The following is a 26,853-nucleotide window of genomic DNA, read 5'->3' as shown; positions in this document are numbered from 1 at the left end:
CTAGAGCTGCTTTATTTTTATCTGGATCCAGAGTGAAGGGCAAGATACATTTGTAGCTTACTTGGGGAGGCAGAGTTTTTGGTTAGCGAGGACACTTCAATATATTCCCCATTTAATACAGAGTTAGATGTGTATTTGATGTCCCTGAAATTCTCAGAATTTGGAGCCACTCCTTATAAATATGACCAACCTCTTGCTGTCACCAAGGAGGTCTAGTAGCAGATACCCTTGGTTGAGCAGGATTGTGTTGGATGTTTTAGGAATCAGTGGCATTCAAGGATGTGCCTGTGGACTTCACCAGGGAAGAGTGGGGGCAACTGGGCCTTGCTCAGAGAGACTTATACAAAGAAGTGATGCTGGACAATTATAGGAACCTCATCTCCCTGGGTAAGGACAACTTTTCTCTGTAACTCAGAATCTGCATATTATGGGACGGGGAGGGAAGAATAGTCTTTGCATTCTCAACTTGGAAGTTTCTGTAGTAGTTGGCTGACTCAATGGTGTCCAGGCATATTCCGTAATATGTATAATATGAGGAGATTGCTAATCTCTTAGGACCAAGAGACAGGGTGCTTCTACCCCCTGTTCCCAGGTGAAAGGTGTATATTTTGTGACACTGATGACTTCCAGGAGCTTTACAGTTCTGCCTCTGAGGCTGTATCTTCCCTACTTTTTCCCATTAGGTCTGAGGTTGTCCCCTAGAGCACCACAGCACATTGGTGAAAATTGTGAAAAGGAATTTACTTTTCTTGGGGATATAGTCACTCTCTTCCACTTTTCCTGTTTTTATTGTGACCACAATATACAAGTAATCTTACTAGAGCCCTCTGGATCTTTTCCTTCTCTTGACAAGGAAAAATAGTCCTTGTGTTGAAAAAGTCCTTTCTCAAGAGCTCTAAGGTTTGCAAAGTGCTTTTTGTACATTATCTGATTGGATCATCACAGCAATTCTATAGGGTAAGTTCTGCAGATCTTTTTACCCCATTTTACAAATGAAGAAACTAAGGCTTGAAGAGGTTAAGTGACTTGCACAAAGTCCCATAGCTAATAAGTGTCAGGCAAGATTTGAACCCAGATCTCTCTTGACTTCTGTTTTATCACATTGCTTCTCCTCCTTGGCAGCTAGGTGGCAGACTGGATAGAGTGCTGGACTGGGAATCAGGATGCTTTGAATTCAAATCCTGCCTCAGACACTTATGAGTTGTATGATCCTGGACAAGTCACTTGACCTCTCAGCCTCAGTTTCCTTATCTGTAAAATGGGGATAATTGTACCTATCTCACAGGTTGTTGTGAGGATCAAATAGAGGAGCATCTGTAAAGAACTGTGCAAATCTTATAGTCCTGCGTAAAAGTTAGCAATTAGGAAGGGGGCAGGCTTGAATTCTGAGATAACTGTACACAATGCTTTCCCACATCATTTTCCATGAGCAGGGTTTCCAGTTTCCAAACCAGATGTGACCTTCCAGTTGAAGAGAGGAGAAGTACCATGGATGCCAAACAGAAAAGACTCCAGCGACACCTGTCTGGGTGAGTAGGTGAAAACCAGGCAGATGGAAGTCTTTTGGCAGTATTGGACCGGGAGTGTTGCTCAATGTCTTGCAGGCTCGTGGAGACTCAGGCCTGAGATTCTCCCTTTTGTACTTCATCCTATTCCTATGTTTTCATCTTCACCTCAAGAAACCATAGATTCACAAATGTTAGATCTGGAAAGATACTTAAATGTCATCTAGTCTAACTCCCTCATCTTAGAGCTGAAGAGACAGACCTAGAAAGGCAAAGTAAGTCATCTGAGACTTTCAGGCTAAAATCAGCAGACCTGTGATTTGAACCCAAGGCTTTTGATACTAGTATACAACTTAGTTACTACTTTGCCTCCCTTCCCACTCACATCTCATTTTAGAGAAAAATGTATTGCTCGTCTTGGGCCTTAAGCCTTCCATCTCTACTCTAGAAACAATTCTTTCTTACCTTCTCTTAATTTCCTTCTTCTCTTGAACCTTTAATGTTCCTTAGCCTTTTCATTCAAATATATATATATATATATGTCACACATCCAGATGAATATTTATATATCTCATTTATATTATGATCCCCCAAATCTTTACCATTTCCTCTCTACTCCATTTTCTTGCCTTCCTTTCACTGCCAAAACCATAATGATGCTTACCTAGCTAGCCCCTTTCCAACTCAAAATGCTATAGCTTGGTTTTATTCCAATTATTCAAAGTCAAGAAACATTTATTAAATGTTTACTTTGTGCCAGGCACTGTGTTAAGCAAGAGTTACAATTTGAGTCAACCCCACAACTCCTGCAGATCCTTTCCTCAATGGGATTCTATTCTAATCAGGCAAAGACAACTCATAAAGAGAAACCGAAAAGGAGAGTTATGGAGGGGACAGGAGGAAGTATGGCACAGTAGAATGGTGGAGAACTAAGCCCCGAGAGTTATCAGTGGAACCAGGAAAAGAGTAAAGGAGGGAACCTGGCCAACAAACACTTCCTTAAAATGGTGGATATGGGAGGAACTGACCAATTGGAAGAAGAGTTGTAGGAGTGGAGGCATCTTCTAGGGTGAGAAAGCTCTAGGCCAGGGGTTGGCAACCTTTTTGGCCGTGAGAGCCATAAACACCACATTTTTTTAAAATGTAATTTCGAGGGGCAGCTGGGTAGCTCAGTGGATTGAGAGCCAGGCCTAGAGACAGGAGGTCCTAGGTTCAAAGCCGGCCTCAGCCACTTCCCAGCTGTGTGACCCTGGGCAAGTCACTTGACCCCCATTGCCTACCCTTACCACTCTTCCACCAAGGAACTAATACACGGAAGTTAAGGGTTTAAAAACATTTTAAAAAAAAATGTAATTTCGTGAGAGCCATGCAGTGCTCACAGTGCCGCTCTTGTAACAGCGCCTGAAAAAAAATTGACTTTATGGCTCCTGCAGAAAGAGCTATATCTGGCCCTCAAAAGAGCCAGATATGGCTCAAGAGCCTTACGTTGCCGACCCCTGCTCTAGGCAATGGTGGAAAAAGGAATCCAGAGAGTCAGGGGCAGAGACAGAAGAAAAGTGAGAGTAGAAACTGTTTTTAAGATCATCTTTGATTTGTGAAATGATAGCTTACATTGAAGTTTAGAAATCATTTTATTTTTCAAAACAATAAGATCTAAGAGTTGGAAGGGATCACAAAGATCATCTGTCCAACTGTACCTGAAGAGGAATACTGTCTATAAATCCCACAAATAGTAATCCAATCTTCACTTGAAAGTATCTTCGAATGGGAAAGCCATTACTGTTCAAGGCTGATCATTCTTCTTTTGGACAACTCATTGTTGGAAAAATTCTGCTCATGCAAAGTTGAAATATTTCTGTCTACTACTTCCACTGATTATTCCTGGATTTACCCTTTTGAGCCAAGTACAAATCTTTTGTGTGTGTGTGTGTGTGTTTCCCTCATTTGACTTGAAGTCTTTTCTTGGGTCCATACCCTCCCACCCTTGTGGATGTCAGTTTTTCTCAGAAGCTTCTTATTTCTCCTGAGACAAGATGAGTATTCTCTTTAAACACCAAATCTCTACAGATCATATCTATTGTATTGTCTCCATCTCCCTATATAGACTATTTTCTCATAAGAACATTTATTAGTGGTACCTTTTTCCCACCACTTAAACTACATTTTCCCTTTTCAGCCTGTCTTTTTGCTTATTCATTCTCCTGTACATTGTCTTCTCTCTGAGAGACTACAAGGGTTATTTTCCCTTCATAGATACCCTTTGATTTGATTAGGGTCCGTCACCTAGTCATCTCTAACTTTTCCTTCCCCTCTTTGATGCACCCTTCCATTCAGTAATTTGATCTTTTAAAAACTATTGATTCGGGCAGCTGGGTAGCTCAGTGGATTGAGAGCCAGACCTAGAGATGGGACGTCCTAGGTTCAAATCTGGCCTCAGACACTTCCCAGCTGTGTGACCTTGGGCAAGTCACTTGACCCCCATTGCCCACCCTTACCACTCTTCCACCAAGGAACTAATACACAGAAGTTAAGGGTTTAAAAATATAAAAAAAACAAACCAAAAAAAACCCTATTAATTCACCTGTATATAAGGTATTGGGAAGTTTAATCCATGATATTTTAGGTCACTCTCACGTTTGTTTGACTTCTCTTATCTACTCACATACTTCTAGAAAGAAATATCTTAAAGATTATATTGTTAGTATTCATCTTGGTTGCTCTGTATTTCTGTTCTTTGGATTATGTAAGAAGTAAATAGTTTCTTTAGATCTGATTTTCTTTATAAAAACATTTTTGAGGGCCATCTGGGTAGCTCAGTGGATTGAGAGTCAGGCCTTGAGCCCAGAGGTCCTAGGTTCAAATCTGGCCTCAGACACTTCCTAGCTCTGTGACCTCGGACAAATCACTTAACCCCCATTGCCTAGCCCTTACCACTCTTCTGCCTTGGAGCCAATACACACTATTGACTCCAAGTCAGAAGGCAAAGGCTTTAAAAAAATAAACAAATGTAAAAACATTTTGAATGCCTCTTGTTATTGGAAGTCCATCTTTTCACTTAGGGTTAGGCTCAGATTTTCATGATAGGTAACTTATGATTGCATCTTGAGTTCCATTGCTCTTCAGAAGACATCATCCCTTCCCTCCTGTGTTTTTTGAGGAGTGCAGAATAGTCTTGTATTATTCAAATTTCCTTTCCTTTATATTTGAAGGCCTTCCTCTTAATTGCTTACAGATTTCTTTTTTTGTCATTGGAGTAATTTCCTTTTAATTTACTTCTTCATGATTACTTTCTTACCATGGAGTGTATTTGCTTTAAGTCTAATGTCTTACTAATCCTATCTTTCCGTCTCTTTCCTATGCTTGGAAATCCCACTCTTTCCCTGTTGAGTTGAATATATTTCTATACCAAACTGTGTTTGCTTGTCTAGTTCTAATAAGTGAAGTGAAAGAGTTCATGTAATGATGTCTTTTCTTTCCACTCCTTCATATTTGTTGTTTATATATTCTTTATTTCACACACCTTGATTATGAGAAATTCTTTCCTTCCTTTCTTCTGTGCTACCCATTTTGCTTCCCTTGTTTTTCTTTCTATGAGCATCAAAATAGTTCAGCACTCCCCTCTAACCCCTCTACCCTTACTCATTTGTTTTAGTTTAATTCCTTAAGGGATCTTTGATTACCTTAAGGCTATTTGTTTTCCCTCATTAGAATGTAAGTACTTAATCTTATATATAGCCCCTTCCAAATACCTTTCTAATTTCTCTTTAATTCCTGTGCTTGCATTTCAGAGTTTTCATTCAGCTGTGTTCTTTTAAGAGGAATGCTGTGAAGTTCACTGTTCCATAAAGGTCCATTTTTTTTTACCTTGTTAAGAGAGTTTTCTTAATTTCTCCCTTTTTCTCTTTAAGAGGCAAGGGAGCAAAACGATTTCTGAGTAAAAGCCCCCCTGCTATGCAGGCTGGAAGTTGATGACAGTTAGGAGGGGGTGGCTGATGGTTGGTAGGTGAGTTGCTGGAAGTTTAAAGGTGAAAGAATTTCCTTAATTCTCAGGTGCAAGTCCTTATGCTTTGCACTTTGGAATGTCATATTCCGAACTCTTACTCTCCTATTCTTTAAAATGATAACTACCGAGTCTTATGCTTTTGGTGTGTGGTTCTTTTGTACTTGAATTTTTTTCTCTCTGTCTCCTTGCAGTACTTTTCCTTTAACCTGGAAGCTCTAGATTGTGACTATGATATTCCTGTGGGTTTTAATTTGAGGGTTTCAGAAGATAATAGGTTGATTCTCTTTCTGTCTGTATATATAAATACACATACATATATACAAAAATACACATGTATGTATGTGTGTGAATAGATATATACACATACATATACATACGCACATGTACTACATATATGTATATAAATGTATATGAAAAATGTAAGATATATAACATTTTCTTCTTGTTTTTTGTATTTTGATTTTGTTTTAATCTTTTTTTATCGTTACATGGATTCATTGCTTTCTCTTTGGTTATTCTAGTGTTTCTAGTTCTATAAAATATTCTTTGCAGGTTATGTTGGTATGGTATTTAATATGTTCATTAATGTAGGTGATATTGCCACTTTTATTACATTGAGACAGCCTAACTATAAGCGTTTACTTTCTCTCTCTCTCTCCCAATTATTTAGGTTTCTATTTCTGTAGAGTGTTTTTGAGTTTGTATTCATATAGGTTCTATGCCTAGTTTAATAGATAGATTACCAGATATTTTATACATTGAATGGATATTGAGTTTTGCTGGAAAGCTGTAGAAAGGCTGATGATTTTTGTGGGTTTATTTTATATTCTGATACTTTTTGAGCGTATCATTTCAATACATTTTTAGGTTTTTTTTAAAGGTTCAATAAACAATTATGTCATGTAGAAAGGGTAATAATTTTGTTCTCTTTGCCTTTATTCCCTCAGTTCCTTCTTCTTATCTTATTATACGTAATATTTCTGGACTGTTAAATAATGATGGTGACATTGTACACCAATATGCTTTTTTCCTTGATCTTACTGGAAACATTTCCAGTGTTTCTCTATTACAGATAATCTTAGCTTTTGGATAAACACTATTTAGCTTAATAAGAAACAGTACATTTATTACTATTTTCTTTAAAATTTTAAATGTAAAATTGTGTTATATTTCTCATAAATCTTTTCTGTATCTGTTGATATAATCATGTAATTTTAAAGTTTTTAAGTAATCAATTCTATTTTATTTATAATCTCCTAATATGATACCAATTCAGCATTCCTGAATCCTATGGGGTCATAGCCTATAATATTTTTAACTTGTAAATTCTTTGCTAATATTAGAATCAGTAGTGTTGCAAAGTTTTCTTTCTCTGCTTTATCTCTTCCTGGTTTAGATATTAGGACTATGCTTTTCTCACTGACAGTTTAATATAATGCTACCTTTCTCTTTTTTTTGCAAATAATTTATGTAAAATTGAAATTAATTGTACTCCTTGGAAAGTTTCTGGAGTGAAGAGGCCACAGGTGGGGAGCCTGGGTTGGGACTAACACAAGATTTTCTGAGAAATATCTAGAACTGAGGACCATGCTAGGGATCTGGATCTCAGTGGGAAATATCAGGGGACAAAGAGACACAGAGAGTAATGAGGTTTAAGCCCTTAAGCAGGGGTTTTTTGGGAAGATTAAGGGTTGAAAACAGAAATAACAAGCAGATAGTCTAGGTCTGAAGCTGATTCAGGGCTACCTGATTTTAAGCCTATCATATACCCCAATTCCTGGCTGCTATCCCCTATTGGACCATTGTGGGTTTAGGCTAGACTGAACTCTTTTTATAAAAATCTTTTTTAAAAAATGTAACTTTTATTTTTACTTTTTCAGTTAACCCAACATTTTCTTTCCTTCTTAAATCCTCTAACTGGGAAAAAAAAAATGAAAATGAAAACCCTACATATGCAAAAATAAGCAAATTTTAAGCAAAATAAATTCTATCATTTGCTATGCTTGAAAATATATATATCTCATTCTGTACCTTGAGTCATATTACCACACTCTTAAAGTTCATTCTTTCCTTTGGAATTATGAGTGACTATTGAATTGATGAGGGTTCTTAAGTCTTTCATAGTTTGTCTTTGCAGTGTTGTTGTTATGGTATGAATACTTTTTTTTTTAATCTTTGGAATCTTCAATTAATTAATTAATTAATTTAGGGTATTTTTCCATGGTTATAAGATTCATGTTCTTTCCCTCACCTTTCCCCAACCCCCTCCCACCTCAGATACTTTTTTTTTTATTAAAATATTTTATTTTTTTAGAAAAATTGTCCATGGTTACATGATTTATGTTTTTACTTTCTCCTTCACTCCCCCCCCAATAGCCAATGCACATTTCCACTGGTTTTAACATGTGTCATCAATCAAAACTTATTTTTACATATTATTGATAGTTGCATTGGTGTAGTTGTTTTGAGTCTACATCCCCAATCATGTTATGGTATGAATTCTTATCCTGATTTTGCTCACTTAACATCAGCTTATACAAGTGTTCCCAGGATTCTCTCAAATGGTACCTCTCACCGTTTCTTAAGCCTAAACATTATTCCATTACACTCACATACATTTTATGTGACCAGTATGTTCTAAGACTCTTTGTATAAGTTCAATATTTTTCATAATAGTGAACCTCATTATTTAATAAGTATTTCTTATAACAAATATACTTATGCACATTGTGACTTTTATTAGGCTTATCAGGGCTATCAGCATCGCTGCTCTTGTACTTTGGAGCCATTATTAATAATTAAATGGCATTATAGAAACAAAGAGAATCACTGTTCTGACTCTTACATGACTTGTTACAAGCCAAAATTCCAGAGTGATAAGGAAGTTAATATTTGATGCAAAACAATGTAGACTCATCCTAAAGCTTCTTAGAATGAAAATGAGTGTAATTGGCTAAAATGCTGTGAAACTTTAAGCTGCTTGAGAAAATGGTCCAGATTTAGTGTATGGTGAAAAATTTTTAATTTGTATTTTTCTGCCTTAATTTTTTCCAATTGTCAAGTAACATATGCCTGAATTTTCATGTGTAGAGCTTGCATAAAACAAGATCCTACTGTATGTACCATGATCTGTTTAGTTCCTTCCAGTAAGCAGTCATCCTCATAGTTTCCAGTTCTTTGCCATCACAGAAAGATCTGCCTATAAATACTGTGGCACATATGGGTCCTTTTGCTCTTTCTTTGATTTCTTTGGGGCATAATCCTAGTTAGTGGCATTGATGAGTCAAATAGTATTTGATTTGGTGACATTTGGGATATATTTGAGGAAATTGCTTCCTAGAATGGTTGGGCCAATTAAAACTTCAATAGTACATTACTGTATCTGTGTTCACATAGTCTCTCCAGCACTTGCCGTTTCCCTTTTGTCATCTTTGCCGTTCTTATGATGATGAAGGTGATGGTGGCAATAGCAAGCCTTTGTTTAGAAGAGTGATTCCCAAAGTGGGTACCACCGCCCCCTTGTGGGTGCTGTAACGATCCAGGGGGGTGGTGATGACCACAGGTGCATTTATCTTTCCTATTAATTGCTAGTAAAATTTAAAAAAAATTAATTTCCAGGGGCGCTAAGTAATATTTTTTTCTGGAAAGGGGGCGGTAGGCCAAAAAAGTTTGGGAACCACTGGTTTAGAACTTTAAGGTTTACAAAACTCTTTAAAATATCTCATTTTATCTTCACCGTGACCTTGGGAGGTAGGTGCAATTGTTATCCCCATTTTACAGATAAGAAAACTGAGGCAGATAAAGATTAAATGACTTGCCTGGAACACTAGATATTCTCTAAGACTAAATTTTTTAGCTCAATTTTTCCTGATTCCAGGTTCAGTATTCTGCCTGTTGCAACATTTGGCTACTTTCTGATGGATGTGATATGGAACATCAAAGTTGTTTTAATTTTCATTTTTTGAATTATTAGTGATTTGGAGCATTAAAAAATATGGCTATAGTGAATACCCTCAACTCCAACAACTACTTGTATATCTTTTAAAATTATTTATATTTTTTATTAATAAAACTTATTTCCAAATATTTCAGTTCCTCCCTCCTCTCCCCTGCATTATAGAAGACATCATCTGGCAGACAAAGGAATATATACATTAGGACTTTAATGTTTCTGTTTTTCAGTTAATTCTCTGGAGGTGACATTCTCAAGTTATTCTTCCAAGTATTAAATCTGTAGCTATATATAATGTTCTCTTGGTTCTACTCATTTCACTGTTCATTATCCCAGGTAATTCTTTTGATGTTTTAAAAAAATTAGCCTGCTCCTCATTTCTTATGGTATAGTAGTGTTCCCTCACAATCAGCTGCCACAGTTTGTTTAGTTATTCCCCATCTGGTGGACATTCCCATAATTTCCAGTTCTTTGCTACCACATTTACTTATATTTCTTGAATGGAACCTTTATGTGAGGAATGCTATGCAAGGATGTAGTTCTCAGTTTAGTTTCTCTTCTAATTGTAACTGCATTGGAGTTTTTTTGTGTGTATAAAAAAATCTTCTTAATTTTATATAATCAATCAGAATTTTCCATTTTATTTTCTCTGATCCTCTCTATCCCTTGTTTGTTATGAATTCTTTTCCTATCCAGAGAGATTAATTTCTCCCCTTGTTCCTCTGGTTTGTTTAGGATATAACCTTTTATATCTAAGTCATGTATCCATCCAGCATATTATGTGAATTGTTTCCAAACCTAATTTCCCCACATCTATTCTAGTTTTCCAAACGGTTTTTGTCTTTACTGCCCCCCCCCCCCAGCAACTAGCAACAAATCCTTTTGATGATTGTTGCTTTGTAGTGTATTGGATTATGTGTTCATTTCCTTGTGTGAATTCTCATCTGGGAGTTTGTTCTGTCTTTACTTCCCTTAGACCTCCATAGACTCTGCAGCATTGACAACTTTGTAATGGTTCTAAGGCAGAAGAGTGGTAAGGGCTAGGCCAGTGATGGGCAAACTACAGCTAACTGGTCAGATGTGGCCCCCTGAAATGTTCTATCCAGCAACATTATTCCTAATCTGACGAATACAATGAGTAGGATACAATACAATGAAACTTCAAAAGAGTTGCCTTAGAAATAGACTGACAGATGAGCATTTTCTTTCTTTTGGCCCCCTCTTTAGAAAGTTTGCCCATCACTGGGCTAGGCAATGGGGGGTTAAGTGACTTGCCCAGAGTCACACAGCTGGAAGCATCTGAAGTAAAATTTGAACCCAAGACCTCCTATCTGTAGGCCCGACTCTCTATCCACTGAGCCACCCAGCTGCCCCCTGGTTCCATTTCTGACTCTCTTCTGCTGGAGTCTGATCTGCCTTCAGGTTCTTGAATGAATCAAGCTTTTGACCTTCCTGCTCAGAATGATGGCTTATTGGCTTCAGGGCCATTTGTGAGATCCTGAATTATTTTCCCTGGTAGAGCCCTTTTCTCTAGCTCTGCTGGCATTTTGTCTTTTTATCTGCCCTTGCTCTGCTTTCCTTGGGAAGGCTTTTCTCACCTCCCTCATCTTCCCAGGTGACCTATGCTTATGATGACTTCCCGACTGAGCTCCTTCTTTACCACTCCCAGCTTCTGTTCATCTTTTTGTGTGGGGATTGGATGAAAGAATTTTAATTCTTATTCTCTCCTCTCCTTCCCCAACTCCCCCCTCCTTCTCCTCTCTTATTTTTCTATTATATCTCAGGTTTTTTTTTTTATCACTTATCTTCCTGGGCTTGTTTTCATTTCAGATACTGGGTTTTAAGTGGAAGAATAAGGCTTCTTAATGCTCTTTCACATTGCCTTCTTAACTTGGAAATCCAGCATTTTGTTTTATCATTGTTTATTTTTAAAAATCTGTTTGGTAAGATTGTAGATTTTGGCTAAAGATTGGCATCCAGTTTCCCCATCTTTAATCTAATCATTGTTTTAATTGTGTTACATAAAGATTTATTAATGCGTCTAGTTTCTGTAGGTACTTCAGTACCCTGGAATATAATTTCATGTAGTACTTATGTCCTTAATCCCATTTTAAGAAGCAAGATGTAATTTTTTTTAATCATTTCTTTAATGTTGGATATCACATTGCACTTTTAACAGTATTTGGCCTATTGTTTCAAAATTGTTCATCTTTTTCCTCAGGAGAGAAGGCAGAATAAAAAAGTTAATATAAAGCAGAGAATAAATAATAGATTGATATTTTTTTCTTTCTTTCAGAATTCCTTAGTCAGGAGACTAGCTATGATATAATGGAGTCATCTCTAAAGCAGGGCTTTTCTGTGGACAAAATCGTCCAAGGAAAGAACTGAGACAGATGATCTTGGGATTGCAGTTTGGGAAAAATTTTGGAAATATGATGTCAGAGTAGAGCAAAAGAAGTACAATCAGGAAAGATGATCGAGGCAAGAGATAGTCATGGAGAGGGAAACTTCTACTAAGCTTAGTGTTCAGGAATGTGATATGTTTGGAAGAAGTTTCAGTGTGTTCCACAACAGGGTGCTCACAAGGGAAAAAATCTATAAGAATGTGGCACATATCAAAAGAACTTTAAACAGTGGTTAGAACCAAGTGAATGTGATGGATTCTTTTCTAGGTGGAAGATTTGTATATATTATGAGCAGAAAGTCAGTCAGTTACTCTGCAGAGGACTTTATTTAATAGCATGAACATTAAAGAAAAACCATATAAATGTGGTAATCTCTACAGAGAGAGAAAATTTCATAAAAATCATCATAGAATCCCTACTTGAGAGAAATCCCTTGTTAGGCATCCATTTGGAATGAAATGAATGTGGCAGTCTTCAATAGAGCTTTAACCTTACTAACCATCAGAAAATATCAACATGAGAAAAACTCTTTAAATTTAACGAAGAGGGGGAAAACCTTCAGATAAAGTTCTTACTTTATTAACATCAGAGTATTTGTACTGGAAAGAAACTCTTTGAATGTAATGAATGTGGAAATCTTTCATCCAGAAAGGAAACCTTACTGAATATAAGAGAATTCACATGAGACAAAAATTCTTTGGATGTAATGAATGTGGGAACTCATTTGCCCATAAAATAAACTTTATTGAATATGAGAGTTTATATAGGAGCAAAGAAATCCTTTGTATATAATCAGTGTGGGGAAACTTTTAGCGTAGGTTCTTACTTTATTTTATACCAGAGAATTTATAGATAGAGATAAACCTATTGAATGTAGAATATAGAAGAGATAAACCTATTGAATGTAATCACTGGGAAATTATTCCCCCCAAAAGAAAACATTACTAACATGAGAGAATTGATATAGAAGAGAAATATTAAGAATGTAAGGAGCATGGAAAATGCTGTAGCTGGAGCAGCTCACTTGTATATCAGAGAATTTGTACTGAAGAAAAAGCCTTTGATTATAATGAATGCCAGGACTCTTTTACAAGGTAGGCACAGCTTATTGAACAGAAAAATATTTATATTGGAGCAAAGAAACTCTTTGAATCTAACAAATGTGAGAATTCCTTGACTAGAGAAGGTCCCTCATTATGCATCAGAGAATTCATACTGGAATGAAGCATTTTCGCATATAATGAATGTGGAGAATTTCTTCCCTGGCATATGCAACTTAAGTAAGACAATTCATAGTAGAGCAAAGAAATCTTTTTGAATATAATCAGTGTGGAAAAACTTTTAGCCAAAGTTCAGATCTTACACCAGAGAATTTATTCTGGAAAGAAATCTTAGAATGTAATAGAGGGAGGTTCTTTCACTGGTACAAATATTTTACCAAACACAAGAGAGTTCATACTGGAGAGAAATCCTTTGAATATCATGAATGTAGAGAAGCTTTCAGCTGTAGTGAAAAGCTTGCCACACATAAAAGAAGTCATACTGGTGTGAAGTGTGAATCAAACTTTCTTTATGTATCAATCAGCAACTTTTAATTTAATGAACCAAAAACTTAAACACCCCTACTTAACACTAAGTAAGGGAGTTCACAGTCACTTACTTGGAAAACTCCACCCTGTTAACCCAATCAATCAGAAACTTGTGAATCCTATGATAAGAGTTGGCACCTTCAGAGAATGAGAGGTGGATCCCACAGACACTGCCCCTTGAGCAGTGCTAGGCAATTTGAAAGCTGTGATTGGCCCCTGTGAAGAGGAGAAGGGACAGGAAGTGACTATAAAAAGTCCTGAAGGTTTTCCCAGGGGTCTTTGGCTTGAATCTTCATCTTGGAGCTTCAACTGGTGACCTGCCTCTTAGAGGTGACTTTGAACTTTGACCTTGGCTTCATCTTGGGACCTTGGCTCTTGGATTGTTTCTTGGGTGACTAAGTAGCTGGCTTTCCTTTCCTGGATTTTGGAGAGAGATTAGTTCCGGAGAGGCCTTCCCCTTTGGATGAGGCTGTGTGGGTGGAACACCACATCCTCTGGTTAAGGGGTAGCAATGGGCTGAGCCGAGCATTGGAGCAATATTTAGTGTGATAGGCTAGATATCTTCTCTACTCTCTTTTTGCATTTCTCTACTTTCACTCTTTCCACCTCTTTGTAAATAAAAGCTATTAAAAGTCATTTTGACTTAAACTATAATATTTTAAATTGGTGACCACCATATTATTTTAGAATTCTCACATATATTTAGTCAAACCCTTAATTCCTTACACTGGAGAGAAACCCTTTAAATGTCATCGATGTGGGAAATCCTTTAGTCAAAATTCTAACTTTATTCAGCATAAGAAAAGCCATAGAGGAGAGAAACCCTTTGACCATAATCATTGTGGAAAATCTTTCAGCTCATATTATAACTTTGAAAGAGAAATCTATCTCCAAAAGTAGATAGATTTTTTGGGAATGACCTGGATGGGTTGGTGATTGAAAAACTCAACCAAGGCCAGTAAGCACAATCCCTTGTAATCATAGAAAAACAAGTTTATTGACTTTAGGGAAATGGTAGATAAGGTCCTAAATCTATACAGCACTAACTCCTCCCCCCCCCAATCTACACTCCCCTCACGGGGATGCCCTTCTTGTCTTCTCAAGCCCTCCTTATTCTCTCCCTGATCTTATCTAGACCCCAAAACTAAATATCACAGATTGTCTTTAAAAGACTGAGGATGCAAGACTCACAGATATACTGAGTCCTTACCCAAAGCCTGGGGTTAGCTTCCTAGGTAAACCCTAAGTCCCAGGTGATAAACCCTTGGGTTTACTGTAATCAAGTTGTCTCTGAAAGGTTGATCTCGCTACTTCAGGGAAAGGAAGGCCTCCTCCAAGGCAGTTCTCCAACCCAGGAATTTCCTAGTATTTCCACAAGATTAGTCTTTTCCTAGGAGATGCCAGAGCAAAGATCCTCCCTACCAGCTCAGAGGACAGCCAGATCCGGAGAGACTGTTAATTCCAGTAAGACTCCCAAGATCGTCCTCTTCTCCCAGGGTTTGTGTCTAAATTCTCCTCCTTTCCTCTTAAAGACAATCCATGCATTTTTTTCCTATCTCTTATCACTTATCCTTGCAACCTTAATCATTTTACCCATAATCATTTTAACCTAGAACAGAAACCTTACTGAGAATAAACGATATGGTCCTGAATAGAAACCCTTTCACTGTCAAAAATGTGGAAAATTAGTAGAGTATACATCTTTCTGAGCAGAAGAGAATTCCCAGTGAATTGCAGAATGGAAGGCATTTATGGAATATTCTAGTCCAGTGATGGCCAGATGCGGCCCCCTGAAATGTTCTATCTGCACAGAGACATTATTCCTAATCTGACGAATACAATGAGTAGGATACAGTACAATGAAACTTTGAAAGAGTTGCCTTAGAAACAGACTGACAGATGAACATTTCCTTTCCTTTGGCCCCCTCTTTAAAAAGTTTGCCCATCACTGCTCTAGTCTAACCAGTTCACAATAGGAATTCCTACAATAACAAGTGGTCATACAGCCTCTGTTTGAAGACCTTCAAGAAGGGTGAATCCATCATATCTTGAGGCAGCCCTGTTTTGGGGATGATTCTGTAAGAAAGTTTCCCCTAATATCAAGACTAAATTAGCTTCTTTGCAGTTTCTACTCATTACTCCTGTTTTTCCTACTGCAACTAAACAGAGCAAGTCTATTCCTTATTCCCATAATAGCCATTATGAGATTTGGAATTGGCCATCATGTTACCATGAATCTTTCTTATCCAAGACAAATTTGTCCATTCCTTTTATTGATCCATATGACTGGAACCTAAGGCCTTTGACCGTCTTCATTGCCCTTTTCAGGACACATTCACATTTATCAATGTCTTTCTCAAGTGGTCATGTACATAGCTAAACACAGTTTCCCCTACAAGAACTGATATGTATAAAATACAGTTGGACTATCATACGTTATTCTTGGAAGCCAAACCTCTTTAAATGCAATCCATTTAGTGTTTTTGGCTGTTAGAGCACACCATTCTTTGACCTTACAGTCCATCAGAACCTCTAGATCTTTTTCACAACTTCTATTTAACTTCCTCTCCATCTTGTACTTGTGAAATTGTGGGGAGTTTTGTACCCAAGTATAAGACTTTAATTTATGTCTATTAATTTTTTTTCTAATTAGATTCAGTCCAGTGCTCTAGCATGATGCCATTTTGACTTTCTTATTTACCCTTTTTTATTGTTCTCTTGAATTTTGTATTTGGACATCAGATTTTCTGTTTAAGTCTGGTCTTCAGGAATGCTTGGAAATCTGGTTTATTAAATGCCCATACTTTCCCTTGGAAGTATATGGTCAGTTTTGATGGGTATGTGATTCTTGGTTGTAGACCCAGTTCTCTTACCTTCTGGAATATCATATTTCAAACCTTGCAGTCCTTTAGTGTGGAAGCTGCCAGATCCTGTGCAGTCCTGACTGGGGCTCCATGATATCTGAATTGTTTCTTTCTGGCCATTTGCAGCATTTTCTCTTTGGCCTGGAAGTTCTTGAACTTGGCTATTGTGTTATTGGAAATTTTGGGGTCTTTGAACTACATTTCCCATGAACCTACTGGCTTCCTACTCTTATGCAATGATGTAGACAGAAGGATAAAAAGTGAGGGGCTGGTTTTTCACTTCCTCTTTGCTACCTACCCATCATGTGAGAGCTGGGAAGATTAGGCTTTTTAAGCAGCCTTAGCTAGCATGGCACGTGGCTTCATTTTCTAATGGCTACTAATAAATCTTATAAAACCTATAATCATTTTTAGATTAATTTTATTTCTTACGCTATAATATTCCTGGGAATTGTCATTCAGGGATTTATTGCAGGAGATGATTTGTGGATTCTTTCAATATCTGTTTTGCCTTCTAGAATATCAGAGCAGTTTTCTTGGATAATGTCTTATAATATGATGTCTAGGCTTTTATTTTATTTTATTTTATTTTTGGTCATGACTTTCAGATAGAATAATTCTCAAATTGTCTCTCCTGGATCTATTTTCCAGGTCATTTTTTTTTCAATGAGATATTTCATATTTTTCCTTTTCCCCCCATTCTTTTGATTTTGTTTTATTGTTTCTTGATGTCTAATGAAATCATTAGCTTCTACTTGCTTGATTCTAATTTCTTCCATTTTTTTTAATCTTCTTTTTCCATTTGGCTCATTCTGCTTTTTCATGGCACTCTTTTCTTCACTGGACTTTTTTTGCCTATTCTTCCAGTAGATAATTTCTGGTTTCTAATTTGCTTATTTTTTCCTTTGATTTCTGTATCTCTTTTTCCATTTGACAAATTTTACTTTTTCAGCTGCTATTTTCTTTTTGCATTACTTTCATTTCTTTTCCCCATTTTTCTTCTATCTGTCTTATTTGGTTTTTGAGTTCCTTTTTGAGTTCTTCCAGAGTTTGTGATCAATTTGCATGTGTTTGCTTGTTTCTCATCATCTCCTGTTGCTTCTGTTTTTTGCTCTTTTTCCCCATAGAAATTGTTGAGGTTCAAGTTTTTTTTTGTTGTTGTTGTTGTTGCTATTTGCTCATTTTTCCACTCGAGGACTGGGAGATCTATAAGTTGCTGGTCATTTCTGCCTTAGTTCCTGGCTGAGAAGGTTTTACTCTGGGGCTATCTTCACTACTGCCTCAGAGGCCAGAGTGTGCCCAATGCTATGGAGTTACAAATCTCATTGCCTAGGTGTGGAACTTTCAGGAGTGAGTCTGTGGTGCTCTTTTGTTGGTGTACGCCACACCTGGGGATCCTGAAGTTGCCTAGGTCATGGTTCCATGTCTGGCACACTAAGTCGGCGAGGTAGTTGGCCTGCACTTTTCCTTGTGCAGTTTTTTCCCCGGTTCTCCTTTATGTTGTGACAATCCACTCTCTGTGCCTACCTTTCATGTTGTGTTTTGTGGGAGAGCCCTCTTACTCTTTCTGCTTTGACTCCTGTCCTTTTGAGGCACCTTCTAAAGATTGGTTTGGAAGGATATTCAGAGCAGTTCCAAGATTTTGCTGCTACTACACCATCATCTTGGCTTCCCCCTGCCCCCAATAGTACAGCACCATTTTGGATCTTAATTCTGTAACGATTAAAAATGATAAAGGCTGATATTATGAGGGTCCGAAATCCCTTCTGGTTGCCATAATTCTGTCCTCCAGTGAATTAGTTCTCTTTCCTAGCTTTCTCTGGACATTTGAAGAGCATATCATATATAACTTTATCTACATCACTAATAAAACAGTTTAAAAAGCACAGGGCTAAGCATAGATAGTCTTATGTGGTACTCAATAGGTCATGTCTTACCAAGTTGCCATTGGAAGTATTCTTGAGTCCAACTATTTAAAGAATCCTCAGTCCATTCATTTATTTTATAATTTAACCATTTTCTCCACAAAAAAAGGATGAGACTCTTTATGAAAAATTTCATTAAAATTTAGATAAATACTTTTTTGCCTTAGAACCAATACTTAGTATTGATTCTAAGAAAGAATGTAATGGTTTGAAAAAAAATAGTTAAAACATTCCTACAGTATCCCCCTAATGGTAAACAGTTTTACAGTATTATAAATAATAATAATATTTAGCATCTACATGGTGCTTTAAGATTTACAAAGAACTTTATGCTAACTCTTTTGATTTGATCTTTACAACATCCCTATGTAATAGGAAATAAGGTTAGTTTATAATGTTTTTGATCAAGTTATGTTGATGTTTTCATTGCCTTCTGTATATCAACTACGACTTTATTTATTCTTTAGAGAATTTTACCAGGAATTGAAGTCAAACTCTCTGATTTAAAGATTACAGATTCTTCTCTTTTCTGAACATCAAAATAGCATTTGCCCTTCTCTGATATTTTGGTACCTTTCCTCTTTTACTAGGCCTTGTCTTCCCAGATACATCAGCTGATTCTTTCAGTATCCATAAATGTAGTTCATATGGGCTAGGTGACTTGAATTCATCAAGGGCAACTAGGTCCTCTCCTTCCTGTCTTCTTATTTATCTAGTGTTATGGGTGAATTTGGGAAAGGTGTTAGGTTAATGGGGATTTGGAAGGGATGTTGTCAGGGACTTGCTAGGTAAATAATATGAGTTGCAGGTAGGATGTAATGGTGAGATTTCAGGATATAATATGAGGCTGAAGTCAGGGAGTATAACACTGAGGGTAACAAAGATCTTCAGGGAGAGGAGGAATTAATCTAAACAGGCAATCAGTAGTAGGGCTTATAGGCTAGGACTAAGACTAAAGACAAACTGAGGGAAATTGACTGATTGAAATTAACTACAGGCTTTAGTTAATTTCACAGGAAGGGACTTGTTTTGAAGTTACACCTTCCTTCAAGATGGATACCTCGGCTTCCCTTCAAGCCCAGAGTATGTTGGTTCTATTCCTCTTCTTCCCTTTCCTTACTAATTAACTGACAAAGTAACTAACAGGTCTGTTTTAAACACAAAAGGGGTTTATTGTCTTCTCAGGTTAAATTGTCAGGTAAAGGGGATTAAAGGAAGTCCTAACAGTTGCTTAAAGAAACCTCAGGTGGGGGAAGGGAAGCAGAGATGGGGTTTGAGCAAGGTCCTGCCCTGACTCAACTCTCAAGGTAATCTTGAAATCAAAAGGGATTATAATGATGACTACCTAACCTCTTTAGATAAAGTACTGCAAGAGTATAGCTAGGGGCAGCTGAGTAGCTCAGTGGATTGAGAGCCAGGCCTAGAGATGGGAGGTCCTGGGTTCAAATATGGCATCAGACACTTTCCCAGCTGTGTGACCCTGGGCAAGTCACTTGACCCCCATTGCCTACCCTTACCACTCTTCCACCAAGGAACTAATACACAGAAGTTAAGGGTTTAAAAATATTTAAAAAAAAAAAAAAGTATAGCTAAACCCTCACAGATTTGAAACTACTCTCTGATTCACTCTCCTTATTCACTCCTCACAGACATTTAGGTGAAGGAAGGTAGGGAAATGAGGTAGAATATGCAGATTCAAAGGGTTTATCTAAATTAACAAATCTCAAATAAATACTCCAAAGCTAGGCTAAGCTTTGATCTCAAACAGGAAAGAAGCAGCTCAGCTGGCCCTGACTCTCTCCACGAGGTCCCAGGTCCAACTGAAACTTTCTTCCAAGATTCTAAACTCCTAACTGAAATTAGAACTCAGCCAAAGCCTGTAAAAACTGCTCTGACCCCCTCTCTCTGTATTACACTAGTCTATTAACTACTTATTAGGTTCTTCCTCCCCTCCAATAATTTCCAATACAAATGGAATTCTCCTTGACAAAGAAAACAACATAATGAATTTAGGAGTGTCTAGAAGAGTGCAAACATTATTGGTGAGGTATCTTGAAATCATGTGGATTGGTTAAGGACCCAAGGATTTTCATCCTGGAGAACTTCAATATACATGATATGTATTTTTAAGTATTTGATCCCAGAGGTTTTTTAGAGGATTGGCTCAATGAGGCTCAGTATCATCATATATTAGCCAACAAAAGCAATGCAATCTTAGATTTCATTCAAGATTCATAGGGTCTAGGAACAGAGAGTTAATAGGTACATTTTGTTTTTTTACAATAGTTCCATCTTGAATATTACGTTTGTTGTGGATACTACATTTCAGGAAATACATCAGTGATCTGAAAACTTTCCAGAGAAAGGCAACCAGGCTGTCAAAGTTCCTTGTGATCATATCATATGAGAATGAGTGAAAGAATTAAGGACTTTCATCCTAGTGAACTTAAAAGGGGATATAATAGCTAGGTGGCTCAGTGGATAGAGCCAGGCCCGGAGATGGGACATCTTAGGCTCAAATCTGACCTCAGACACTTCTTACCTGTGTGATCCCTGGGCAAGTCAGTTAATTCAAATTGCCTAGCTCTTACTGCTATTCTGCCTTGGAACCAATACTTACTATCCATTCTAAGATGGAAGATAAGGGTTAGAAAGAAAAAGGCCATAATAGTTGTTGTCTTGGAGGGTTATCATGTAGAAAGAGGACCAAACAGATAAGCAAGAAACAAAGTGGGGTAGTTCAAAGAAACAAATTTAGACTTGACGTAAGGGAAAGTGTCCTAATAATTAGCAATATCCAAAATTGGAATGATTTTCCTTATGTAGGGTTGGGTTTTCCCTCCCTAGAAGTCTTTAAGAAAAGGTTGGATGACTGGTGGTGTGTAATAGAGGATTAGATGGCCTTCCAGTTCTGAGGTAGATATACTGTGTGACTAAATTATTTCTAAAGTTTTTTTTAAGTTCTTTTTTATTTTATTTTATTTTTATTTCTTAAAACCCTCACTTTCCATCTTGGAGTCAATACTGTGTATTGGCTCCAAGGCAGAAGAGCGGTAAGGGCTAGGCAATGGGGGTTAAGTGACTTGCCCAGGGTCACACAGCTGGGAAGTGTCTGAGGCCAGATTTGAACCTAGGACCTCCCATCTCTAGCCTGGCTCTCAAGCTACTGAGCAACCCAGCTGCCCTCTTAAGTTCTTTTTAAAAAATACATTTTGTAATTGTGTCATTTGATTTTTTTATTTTAATTTAAACACACACAAAAGCATTTCCATGCACACATTAGCACACAAAAAGTGGATTCTGTGTGAAATTGTAAATCTCCTTTTCATACTACTCATTTTAAAATACGTATATGTAATAAATTATATATTACTTACAATACTGTACTTCTTGTCTGTGCTTCCTTTTCTCTTATGTGTATGAAAAAAATGTTATAAATTTCTCTCTTTTGGTCTCAATGTTGTTATTCCTTCTTTCTCTGATTCCCTCCTCTCATTAAAAAACCCAGAGAAAGACAAAACAATATAACAAATGAGTAAAAACAATGAATCCATATAGTAGCCATGTTTATCTCTGCACCTTGTATTCATGTCTAGGTCTCGTCTCCTTCTCTATTATTTCCCTTGGTAATCTCATCAGCTTCCTTAGATTCAATTATCATTGCTTTGCTTATGATTTCCCATCTCTCCAACCACTTCTACCCTTTCTGATGACCTCTAGTCTCACATCTCTCGTTACCTATTGAACATCTTGAGCTCAGTGTCCTGTAGATTTGGGAAACTCAGTGTTTCCCAAATGGAACTTCTTCCTTTTGTCCTCAAACTCTCCGTACAACTGTCCTATTATTATTGAGTGCCACCATCCATCTAAATTGTGCAGGATTGAAACTTGGGTGTCATTTTTGACTCTTTACTCTTCTAATTTTCATCCTACCTCCAGCTCTAATCTATTGCCAAGGCCTGATGGCTTTACCTTTGTATTATCTCTCAAACATATTCCCTTTTCTCCTCTGATACTGCTACCACTCTAGTGAATGCCCTCATTGCCTCACTCCTGGACTATTGCAGTAGACTGCTAAGGGGTCTGCTTCCCTACCACAAGTCTATCCCTACTGCAGTTCATCCTCCACTGTCAGTGTGATCTCCCTAAAATGCAGGTCTGACTATGTCACCCACCTCTCCCCTGTGTAATAAACTCCAGGGGCTCCCTATTACTTCCAGGATCAAATGTAAAATCTTCTGACTTTCAAAGCCTTTTATAACCTATCTTTCCCTTCTCTAACCCCCTCCCACCCACCCCCAACTTTCTTGTCTTATAACTTTTACTTCCTCTCTTCCTCCCCTCAGTCTACTCTGTGATCTGGTAAAGTTGGACTTTTGAGCAAGACACTGTATCTCCCAACTATGGGCATTTTCATTAGCTGTCCCTCATGCCTGGAACTCTCCCTCCTCATCCCCACCATCTGGCTTCCCTGACTCTTTCAAGAGTCAGCTACAGCTTTTTCCCCCTAGCGCTGTGGGGCCTGCTCGTCTGTGCTGAGGGCACGGGTCTCTTATGGCAGGATGGGGTTTGTTAAAGTTGTCAAGAATAAGGCCTACTTCAAGAGGTATCAAGTGAAATTCTGGAGAAGGAGAGTGGGAAAAACGGATTATTATGCACAGAAGCGCCCAGCAATCCAGGATAAAAACAAATACAACACAGCGAAATACAGGATGATAGTTCAAGTCACCAACAGAGAATTGCCAGATTGAAGGTGATATGATTGTCTGCGCAGCTTATGCAAGAGTTGCCAAAGTGTGGTGTGAAGGTTGGCCTGACAAATTATGCTGCAGCTTATTGTATAGGCCTGCAGCTGGCTCACAGGCTTCTTAACAGATTTGGCATGGTTAAGATCTATGAGGGTCAGATGGAAGTGCCTGGAGACGAGTACAATGTGGAAAGCATCGATGGTCAGCCCATGCTACCTGGCCGCAGGTCTTGCCAGAACTACTACTGGAAACAAAGTCTTTGGGGCCCTTCAGGGAGCTGTGGATGGTGGTCTGTCTCTTCCTCATAAACACTTCCCTGGCCATGATTCAGAAAGTAAAGAATTCAATGCTGCATCGTAAGCATATCATGGACCAAAATGTTGCGGATTATATGTGTTATCTCATGGAAGAAGAAGACGCTTACAAAAAACAATTCTCACAGTACATAAAGAACAATATCACTCTTGACATGGTGGAGGAGATGTACAGAAAGCTCATGCTGGTATATGGGAGAATCCAGTGTATGAAAAGAAACCCAACAGGGAAGTTAAAAAGAAAAGATGGAACTGCCCCAAAATGCCCCTTGCCCAGAAGAAAGACTGAGTTGCTCAGAAGAAGGCAAGTTTCCTCAGAGCCCAGGAGTGGGCAGCTGATAGGTAAAACATCAAAATCTGTAATTTTCTATGAAGATTTTCAGATCAAGACAATAAACTTATTGAACAACAACAAAGAGTCAGCTACAATCTCACCTGCAGGAAGCCTTTCCCAGTCCTTCTTAGTTCTTGTGCCTTCCCTAGATTATTTCCAGTTCATCCAGCTTATTTGTACAGTTGTTTACATGTTGTCTCTCCCATTAGATTGTGAGGTCCTCAGGGGTAGGGATTGTCTATTGCCCTTCTTTGCATTCCCAGTATTTAACACAGTGTCTGGCAAATTGTCTGGCACGTGGATACTTGATAAATGTTATTGATTGGCTCAGGAGGTGGTTAACATGCTTCATCATAGAAGACCTGATTGGTCATCACATTGATGTTAACATCAGAGTTAAGCATTTCAAAATTGGTTCTCTTTATATTGTTGTTGTCTTAGCTTAAGTTGTTCTGGTTCTGTTTATTTTACTCTATTGTTTAGTCATGTCTGACTCTTTTTAACCTCACAGACCATAGCATGCCAGGCCTTTCTGTCTTCTACTATCTCTTGAAGTCTGTCCAAGGTCTGTTTGTTGCTACTGTGACACTGTCTATCCATCTTGTATCTTGCCATCTCCTTTTCCTTTTACCTTCAGTTTTTCCCAACATCGGAGAATTTTCTTTCTTTTTTTCCTTTAGAATATTTTTCTATGGTTACATGATTCATGACCCCTCCCCCAACCTCTCTTTCCTTCACCCTCCCAAATCCTACAAGCAATTCCCCTGGGTTATACATGTATCATTGTTTAAAACCTATTTCCATGTTATTCATATCTGCAATAGAGCAATCTTTGTACATCAAAACCCCAATTGTATCCCTAACGCACTACGTGATTGATCACATATTTTTCTATTGTATTTCCATTTCCAAGTTCTTTCTCTGGATGTGGACAGCATTCTTTCTCCTAAGTCCCTCTGGATTGTCCTGAGTCATTGCATTGCTGCTAGTAGAAAAGTCCATTACATTCAGTTATGTTTCCGTGTATAAGCCTCTGTGTACAACATTTTCCTGATTTTGCTCCTTTCACTCTGCATCAGTTTGTGGATGTCTTTTCAGTTCACATGGAGTTCCTCCAGTTCTTTATTCCTTTCAGCACAATAATATTCCATCACCAACATATACCACAATTTATTGATCCATTTCCCAATCAATGGACACCCCCTTGTTTTCCAATTTTTTGCTACTACAAAGAGTGCGGCTATAAATATTTTTGTACAAGTCTTTTTCCTTATTATCTCTTTGGGGTACCATCAGAGAATTTTCAGAGAATTTTCTGATGAGTTCTGTCTTCTCATTATGTAGTCAAAGTATTACCCAGAATTCTCTGAGTTTGACTCTTTTGCCATTTCTTATATTAAAACACATATACTCCACTCATATACCATAATTTGTTCAATCATTCCACAATTGTCTAAGAAGCAATCTGAAATACCTCTTAGATTCTGGTTCTTCTGAAGGGAGGTTGTTTGTCCTCTTTTATTCCCCCTTCAGGATCAGAAACTTGGTTTTGCTTATGGCTATTCCTTCTACCTTTTTATCCTTCCTCTTAATTCTACTCTCATCTTCTCTATTTCCCCATTAAATTTGGTGGATTTCCATACCAAACTGTGTGAACATAAGTGTATATGTTGAGTGCATGTTCAACCTCCCTTTGTCCATTTCAGAGTGAAGTTCATTTGCTGCCTACTCCTTCTACCTTTTTCTCTGCATTTGTATCCTCTTCTCCTCATGCACTCTAGTTATGAGGGATAGCAAATGGCGAGGACAAAATCTTTAAGACCATACTCTGCTTGTCCAAGTCTGCCAGTAACAATTTTTGTTAACTTAATATTATTCTAAATACAAGTATTTCTAGTTCAAAGAAATATCAAAGTGACATAGTATCCCCCTCCTTGGCCTCAGACATTGCTCTACCATAAGACAATTTGAGGTAAATTTTGAACAAGGAAAAGATCACAATATAGTAAGATAATTTTAGGGTTAACATTTAATTCCGTCTAATGGAACAATGGCCACTCAAAAATTACTCAGCTCCTTTTGACATATTCAGATGGCATAGTAGAACACTGGTCCTGAATTTTCAAGGCACTTTTGGGAATCTTAGGATAGAGTGTTATGGATGTTATACTCCAGAATGTCTGGACTTAAAACTTCTTAGTCTGGGTGCTACTGGGCTATACTGGGTACTGCCTACTGTGTTGTCATTCCTGGAATGTTCAAGGTCCCCCACCTTTGGCTTTCTGTCCACTGTGGCTCTTCTTCAAGGGAACTTCTACTCTTGCTTCCAGAGTAGGAGTCTGATTAGTATAGTTCCTCACTGGATATCTTCTTCGTTATTCGATTTTGTATGAATTTTAGGATTTTGCTGGATTGGTATGTGGGAATGTGCAGTCTATCTTCAGGCAACCATTGTGGTGGGCAGTCTTTTGTATTTCTATGTTTTGAATGTATTTTGGTAGATTGACACCCAGATATCTTAGGTATTTTTAGCTATTTTCAATATTTCCCTTTGTGTTTTGTTTCCTGTATTTTGTTATTATTGTATAGACATTCTTTTGATTTTCATGGGTTAATTTTGTAACCTACACCTTTACTGAAGTTATTCATTATCTCTTTACTGATTCTCTGGTTGTTTTTTTTTAAAGTAAACTATCATTTCATTAGAAAATTATAATTTAGTCTCACTTCTTTGCCCATCTTTCTTATGATTTTAATGTTCTTCTGTCTCATTGCTTTTACTATTATTTCTATATCTGTATCAGATAATATTGGGGGTAAGTGACTATTTTTACTTTCCTCCTCTATTGGGAAAGCTTCCAGTATTTTCCCATTGTGTAGAATGATGGCTTTTGGTTTTAGAAAGATACTTTTGATCATATTCTTTAAAGTTCCCTCAGTGCTTATACTTTGTAGGGTTTTTATCTTTTTGTATAAGTGAAAGCCTTTGTCAAAGGCTTTTTCTACATCTATTGACATAATCTTGTGGTTTGGGAATGCTTTTTTTTTAATATGCCGATGTCAATTCTTTTCATAATGTTGAGTCATCCTTTCATTCATGTTATAAATCCTCCTCAATCACTGTGAAACTTTTATTTTCCCCATTTTTTGATAAAAAGAAGAATTGGAAACAATGGAGACACCTGTGATTGGGGATGAATAAACAAATTGAGGT

General features: G+C 37.5%; 1 protein-coding gene and 1 pseudogene across 1 annotated transcript in view; both read left to right on the top strand.

The window, feature by feature from the left end:
- Positions 1-308: 308 nt before the first annotated feature.
- The window catches only part of LOC123239884 (homeobox protein Mix.1-like), a 42,974-nt gene continuing 16,429 nt past the window's right edge, over positions 309-26,853 (top strand). The window contains exons 1-2 of the mRNA XM_044667209.1: positions 309-387; positions 1,434-1,529. Coding sequence (XP_044523144.1) covers positions 1,489-1,529 — 41 coding nt within the window. The 5' untranslated portion in view covers positions 309-387; positions 1,434-1,488. The remainder of the gene's footprint in view (positions 388-1,433; positions 1,530-26,853) is intronic.
- LOC123239036 lies at positions 22,794-23,651 on the top strand (annotated as a pseudogene).

The sequence above is a fragment of the Gracilinanus agilis genome, chromosome 3 (assembly GCF_016433145.1).
Source record: "Gracilinanus agilis isolate LMUSP501 chromosome 3, AgileGrace, whole genome shotgun sequence".
Classification (NCBI taxonomy): domain Eukaryota; kingdom Metazoa; phylum Chordata; class Mammalia; order Didelphimorphia; family Didelphidae; genus Gracilinanus; species Gracilinanus agilis.
This window is presented reverse-complemented; position numbering and strand designations above follow the sequence as displayed.